The following is a 7,650-nucleotide window of genomic DNA, read 5'->3' on the forward strand; positions in this document are numbered from 1 at the left end:
AATCTAAGAACTGCCATTCTGAGGCCAAATCCCTGGAATGAAAACAGCAGTTCAGACTACAGCTCAGATTGTCATAAAATGGGCCAAACTGGGAGGAGAAAAAAAGAAAAAAAAGGAAAGAAAAAAAAAAGGAGCAGCATTTATCCATGTGCTAACAATGCTGAAATAGATGGAAATGACTGTGTGTGTGTTTCAGAAATAGGTTTTCATTATGAAATTAAAAACAGGCTTGATTTTAATGCACCTTTCTAAAATTGCATAAATAGTTTAATCACTGCTGCTGCAGTGATTTTGTCTTATTGCCCAGAATTGAAGTCAGATCAGCCACAGAAACCACAGGTGCAGCCAGCAGTTACTCTGGGGAGACCACAGCTCCTGCGCTCAGTCTCACAGAGAGTGTAACATGAGGCAGTGAAGAAGGGAGCTGCATTCTTACCCGTCCTTTTTCAGCTTACTTCAGAGGGGAGAATGGCTTAAGGCATCACTTTATATTCACCCTCACCTTACAGAATATTCTGGTATTTACTGCAGTTTAAAAATAAAGTCAGCCTTAACACGTTTTGGGTCTCTCTATTACTACTCAGTACAGCGCCAGCAGCAGTCATGGCTTGACAGCAGACAGTACAGTTGTAACTGTGAAACAGGAAGAAATTCCAAGGCATTGTAAAGCTGCTCAAAGTTCTGAAAGTAAATGTATGTACTGATAGTACGTTATAACCTACTGAGTAGTTCTGTAATACTCAGGATTGCTTAATGTTTGTATATTCTATATATGCAGTTTAATCCATAACAAGACGCATCTCATCTCATCACTATTAAAAAATGCCCGTCACATTCATTACCCAAACAACCTGAAAGCATACAGGGATCGAAGTATGGTAAGCTGGGTCACTGCAAAAATGGGAAATTCTGGGAAACTAGGTCCTACAAACAGATTGCAGAACTACTATTTAGGTGGAAAATAATCCAAACCAATAGTAATTTCACCTAACACCACTGAATCATTGATTATAAACAGAATATATATTTTGTAGAGATACACACTCACATAAAACATAAACATCTATTTGTAGACATATATCAATACAATTCTATTATATAGACTAGAATGTTCTCTGTTTCACAGCTAGTTACCACGGTCTCAGTTTTGCATAAAGGCACAGAAGAATAGACAAACACCAACATGAATTTCATGCTGCCAGGAAGCTCCATTTCCCCTTTGAGCTAAGCAACCACAAAGCTTGGCTGCTTGAATGGCTAAACTTGAATACTTCAACATCAGCTCATTCCCTGACTAGCCTAAAACAAAGCAGTTTGATAAATGCTCAAACTCAGAAATCAGTATTAATTAAAGATGTAAGTACATAATTTTTTTTAGGTGGTAAATGATCTGTTTTTGGAGAAGTGCTCCGTAGGGTATTTCTACTGTCTTTGGAATTTAACTAAAATAATATCAAGATTTTTGTATTATTACATGCTAAATTACTACAAAGTAATCTGCATTCAAAGATTTCTACTAATAATATAGTATAAAAAAATAGAGGGCTCCAAAATATGTAATCATGATCTGTAAAAATTCAAGGCAGATAATACATTAGTAGATTAAAAAAAATTAAATCAGTTGGCATTTGACGTTGCATAGCAATTTATTTCCAGGTGACATGCTTGCTGTAGGAAGATCTTTAGGGAGAAAGTCACAGAGTTCAGTAATTCCATATGAAGCAGCTCATATTTTGCTGTTCATCCTCACACAAGTATGTCTCAACAGGCAGTCAGAGTCAGCACGACATATGGATCCAGTCTGAGCAGGCTGCTTGTCATCAAGAGTTGCAAGACTGTTTATGCTGCTCATCAAGACAGACATTTGAGCTATGCTGTACAGTCTTCCCTTGATTTCTCAAAGGATAAAATGGTTTGTGTCCCAAACAATCCACACTTTCTGGGCTTGGCTTTTATTAATTTTTTTTCCACAGAAAAAAAACTTGTTACAAGAGAAAAATATTTACTATGTATACATTATTTTGATAAAAAACCATCCAAGACAACAAACAGGACAAAAGCAATTGTATTCTAGACTTGTTATTAAATAGCTGCACATAGATAAGTCCATATGCCATACACACTACTGCTGAACATCACTGTTAACAAGTAAAGCACCACCAATAATTCTTCTGTATTACTGAAGTAAACAAGTTTGAAACTTTGAAAGTATTTAAACCTTCTGTCCCATCGAATTAAATAGGTAACCTTAAACATCACTTGAAAGGCAGAAATACATACACTTAACTGTGCTGAAACCAAAACCACTGCTGGATTAATTACATTTAAATTCATTGTTGAGGTACAAAACAATTCAAAAGATCTTTAGGCATCACTAGCTCTGCATTTGGCATTGTTAGAGTGCAGCAACATAATGTTTGTTAATAATTGTTTTTTTAGCTGTAATGATGAAGTAGAAAAGATTATTAAGATAACACACGCTGTATGTCTTCAAATTCCCACTTTTTTTCCCCTCTAAAGTTCGGTTTTTAAAAGACTATTAAAGCGTGATTATGCAGATTTATGTTATTATTTCACATGAAATATTGCTTGTGTTGAAATAAACTTCTGCTTCTCTTTCATCTCCAATACCACAGTACTCCAGTGTCCACCTGCCCATCAATCTTTAGCAGACTTACAGATTCAATCACCATTAGTGATAAAAGAAGTTGCTCATTCCATCTCCAAAACACAATAGTAAAACAGACACCTCTAAATGCAAACACATCATGTGTGCACATACCCACGCATTCACAAGCACAGCCTATGCTTTCTCCAGTTGGAGTTGTGGTTGAAGGACAGGTTATATGAAGTTTTAGAAAGTATTTCAGGGACACCTTACAATCCCTACAACCTGATCTTGCAGTTCCTTTTCATGTGAATTGCGTGAAAAAGCTGATGGAATGTCACAAGGTATGGACACTTGCAGAGGACTTAGTGAAAATGAGGTTGTAAGAACAAGACTTGGTCCCTAGCCTCTACCTTTCAGTAAATTGTAATGCCACCAGAGCAAATAGTTGGAAGAATTTTCAATGCCTGTGAAACCTTTTGGCCCTCTTTCTTCCACATTTGTGTATCTTCTCCTCATTCCCACTCCCATGGAAACTGTATTTAAGACTGTGTTGTATTAAACTGTATTTCCATTTACCTCGGAAGAAATAAAATCAATGTTTTTTTAAATAATATGAATAGAAGTTAATGGTCAGAAATACATTTCCTTAGTCTCAAGCATCTCCTGTCAAATCTGAGTTCAAGTATGTGGTAATTCAGGAAGTGAAAGAGCATTTTTTTAAGGTTAAGACAAAACTGTGCATGTTAGTTTAGCTGTGGGTTGGTCAAACTTTAATTCACAAGTCTAAGGATAACAGGTGGATGCCTGAAAATACTATACTAATTTATTCTTTCAAGGTATTTTTTTTTGCATTTATTAAGATCAAGTATATCAGAAATTGGAGATGTGAAGGAGGAAATAAGCCAGAAAAATAGCCACACAAATTGCTATGCAAATTCTCATTCTTCCCAGTGAACAGCTGTTAGATGGCTGGCACACATTGCGCTGCACTACTTAGGACTCGGGCATCCTCAGAGGCTGGCATATTAAGACACAACAGAAACTCTAGAAATCAGAGGGACAGGAATTTAAAAAAAAAATCTTCACAAAAAGAAACAGGAATTGAGGTTTTTGTTTGTTTAATAAAAGCTTGCAAGGCACATGTTTCAACTGAATTGCAACATCTACAGCAAAGCAGATCAAAATTTGTAAAACTTTCTCACAACCCTTTCAGGGAGTTAAACCTGTGATCTGGTTGAAAGCCAAACCAGGGTTGTCTGCACAAGTCTGGTGTAATTATGCCCTATTGTTGTCCCAATGAGGGATATCACTGGAACTTATTATTTTTCACAGAAGCTGGAGATCAAACAACATTTTTGCTAGCTGTAGCTGGATAAGAAATTCATTCACTTTCTTTGTAAGACATGATTCTTTCAGTCACTCGTTTTAGTTATGCCTTTTTACAGGAACAACCACAATGTTCTCCCAAATAAAAGGCTCCTTCTGTTACTTAAGGCTGCTGTGCCAATGGTGCTGCAATATAATTTTCTCTAATATAAAAAGCAAGGTAAAAATCTTAAATGATTCTCCTACAGCAGAATCAATTGAAGTATCAAGAATACATCTTAAAAAATATGACAAAACTAATAACAATACCTATATCACAGTTCAAATAAAATTCAACTCGTTCATTTAAACATGTATGAAGGCCAACGTGCTACAAGACAGTTTTGTTTAGGTGTGTGGGTGACCTCATTTGTGGTTTTCTTAATATGTGTGCTCTACATGTAGATGTTCAAACTACATTCTACATGGTAACACAACATTGCAGTAAAACACAACAGGCAGTCAAGGACAGTTGAATGTTGCATCCTGGCATGGCAGTCTAAGGCATGAAGCCATAAGCTCTGCGACTTCATCTACCCAAGTACAGCTGTAACCCTGAAGTTTGCTACCTGGAATGCTTTATTGCTGATATGAAGTGATATTCATGAATTACTAACTTCAAGAGATTAAATGACCGACACACAGACATGTAATTCCTTGACAGTGATTCAAACAAACTTAAATTGGAAAAGGAACTCGAAACTTCCTTCCAAGTATTACATCTATATCCACACATACAGAGGGGGTTCCTGCAGGCCTGCCATAGCTCTAGTTAATACACGAGCTTCTGTTGGTATCCAGTAATGGAGTAGTCAGAAACAGCCCAGTGCAGTAAAACATGGACTTGTGCACAAGCAAATAAATGCAGCCTGCACTCCAGCAGACACACAGGTACACACTACCCCCAACATGATGCCTGTATGCCCAGAAAGGATATTTACTTAAAACTTGTAACTCAGTTATACTGGTAAATGTTTCTCTCAGTGACAACATCCTGTACATTTGATGGATTTATCTGAACATTGGTTTAAAAAAACCCGCATAATTTAACATTTTGTCAAGACTCATAGGCCTAAAAATATAACTGAAAGTAAAAAACAGATTACAGACATGTCGGCTTTTACAACAATAAAGCTTTTTTTCTTTTAAATCACTCCAAAAGTGATAACAAGTTTTAAAAAAATCTCAGCACTACGTGTCAGTGTAAAGTAAGCAAGTGTATCTGCATAGAGCAGAGAAGAATCACGCACATACAACAACATGCTGCAGTTTCTAATTTCAGAGTTAAAATCTCCGATTTGCAGAAAGGATTGTTTTGCAGCTTCCACTTGCAGGATGGTTTGCAGATTTTTCAGCTGAGGGTTCATCCTATCCTGCCAGATCCTTCATTAAAGACATCTGGGCTCCAAAGAATCATTTCCACATGCCTGATAGACTGGTCTCTGGGCCAGGTGTTACATGAATTTGTAACTACAGGTAACTCCTAAGGGGTGAGCAGCTTCTTCCGAAACTTAGTCCTGGCTTTTTGTCCAGTTACACCTATGTTAAGCAAAGCTACTGTTACCTTTTATTGGATTTTCCATTCTCAACACTAGGTTTAGGCCCAGAGTTGGAATTAAAACATCATTCATTCTCCTGAAAGTCTATCAGCCAGCAACAAAGAGGATGAACAGATAATTTGTTAAGAAAAAAGAGTTGTAGAGGCAAAGGGGCTCATATAACAAAGACAAATTTTAGAGGGAAGGAAAACTGCAGAGTAGTTTCCCAAATTTTCAAAGATCTGTGTATTTGCATAATTGATATAAAAATAGCTGTGAACATCTGTACCATTATTCATTAATGGTGGTGATTATAGTGTTTTAAATGACAGTTATGGCACTATCTTAATATAGCTATTGCATAATAAGTTGAATGAAATGAGTATCACCCATCCCTCTCCACACACACATATACCAGCACACACACAGAGGGGGTAAAACCGAAGTGCAGAAGTCTCAGTAGCAAACCTGGTTGTCCTGCTACACTTGCCTGAAAACAAGTATGGCATACTGTGGTATACTGGCCCATTCTGGTGGCTGCCGAGAAAGACACACTTATGCATACACACATACACACTTAAGTGTGGAAAAATGCTGAAGACAAGATCTTTCCTGAAGATCTGAGCTTGTCAGCTCCTATTGCTAGGTCTAATTCCTAGCATTTCCACCAACATGTCTCTGTGGACAACACAGACAACAATGCAGATATCAGTGCCTTAATCTATGGAAGGGTGGTTTAGGTAAAATCTTCCTTATTTGATTTATACAAACTATACAGCTACACATAAGGTGTATAAATGTGTGTTTGATAAACACAGAAATGTTTACCATGGAAGACAGGAAGAATTAAAACACAATAAAAAGAAACCCCAAACTAAAAATCCAAACACTTACTTGGAAAGACTTAGGATATTGATTGCTTTCTGGCTAAAAAATAAAAGCTACATGACTTAAATGAGCTCTTTAAATAATTTTTCTGTATTTACTGAAGTCTATGCGCATCAGCTCTCTAATGCTGAAGTTAGAAATCCCATTTACATGAGGATTAAGATGATTTATAATGGGAAGAAAAAGCTAAAAACATGGAAGACTGTAACACATTGTAGAGACTGTAAAATTGATAAATATTCCCGTTTCCTTCAAGGATGGAATATGTGTCTGCTGATCTGTGGATCAAAGAATTTCAGTTTGGTAAAATAAAGCTGTCAGTACACTGCATGTGTGCACATCTATCTGCAAAAATAAACTTCCTTGATCAAAAGGAACTTTTCCAACTGAAATTCATTCACAATCAATCCTCAGAAAGAAGCTTGCATGCTTTTTCATGACTGGAAGGATATCACAGTGTTGATTCTATATACAAAGTAGGATCTATTCCAGTATACTCGAGTGAAATAATTCACATATGGAGAATAGTTCATTTTGATTTCATGACAAAACCGTCCATATTTTGAGTAGGCATAGTTGTCACCTTCCTCACAAACCACCTGTCAGAAAGAAAAAGACCTAATTAAAGTACTGAAGAAAAGTGGTTACAGAGTGTAATTCTGTACATTTAATTAACTTTCATATTCTGTAAATTTTGTTTATGATAGACATTTAATTTCCACATTGTACAGTTCCAATAAACTGAAAACACACTTCCATATAATTTGTTTAACCACCTAAAATAGTCTTTGTGAATTACTCCCTTTGTCAAGGTAACGGATATTAAAACCAGTGTACTTCATTCATACTACAAAGAACAACAGCAGTGGAAATTACCCACATGCCCCATTTACCCAGTAGTTCAAACCTGACTGGCACAGGGCATACCAGTATGAAGGAAAGGAAAATCTGAACTACCTTTTCCAGGCCAAGTAAGTTTGACATACCTAATAAAGACCAAAGACACACACACATTGCCCTACAAATGCCAACCAATTGACTTGGAAGCAAACTGTTTCACCATCTACTGTCTGATATCCCTGAAGAAATCCCTTCATCAGAAATTCCTTCTGATGGCACAAATTTACATGGCTTCAAAAAAAGGTGGTAGGACAAACTCATGAAGAAAAATCCACCAGTGGCTGCCAAACACAAAGATAATTGCCCTGAGCTACAGTCCTTCAGCAACAGACTGCTGGAAAACATTTG

General features: G+C 36.6%; 1 protein-coding gene across 2 annotated transcripts in view; it reads right to left on the reverse strand.

The window, feature by feature from the left end:
• Positions 1 to 1,001: 1,001 nt before the first annotated feature.
• DPY19L4 (dpy-19 like 4 (C. elegans)) overlaps positions 1,002 to 7,650 on the reverse strand; it is a 32,810-nt gene continuing 26,161 nt past the window's right edge. The window contains exons 19-20 of one of the 2 annotated variants that reach the window (XR_001860644.1): positions 5,541 to 7,001; positions 1,002 to 3,655 (exon numbers count right to left, since the gene is read on the reverse strand). Coding sequence is in view for 1 of the 2 variants with exons in the window: in XM_008630699.2 (XP_008628921.2) it covers positions 6,837 to 7,001 (165 nt within the window). In the remaining variant the exon portion in view is untranslated. Of the gene's footprint in view, positions 7,002 to 7,650 lie in introns of both variants that reach the window. The other variant, XM_008630699.2, reaches the window with a different exon arrangement.

This window comes from Corvus brachyrhynchos, unplaced genomic scaffold (assembly GCF_000691975.1).
Source record: "Corvus brachyrhynchos isolate BGI_N302 unplaced genomic scaffold, ASM69197v1 scaffold302, whole genome shotgun sequence".
In the NCBI taxonomy this organism is placed as follows: Eukaryota; Metazoa; Chordata; class Aves; order Passeriformes; family Corvidae; genus Corvus; species Corvus brachyrhynchos.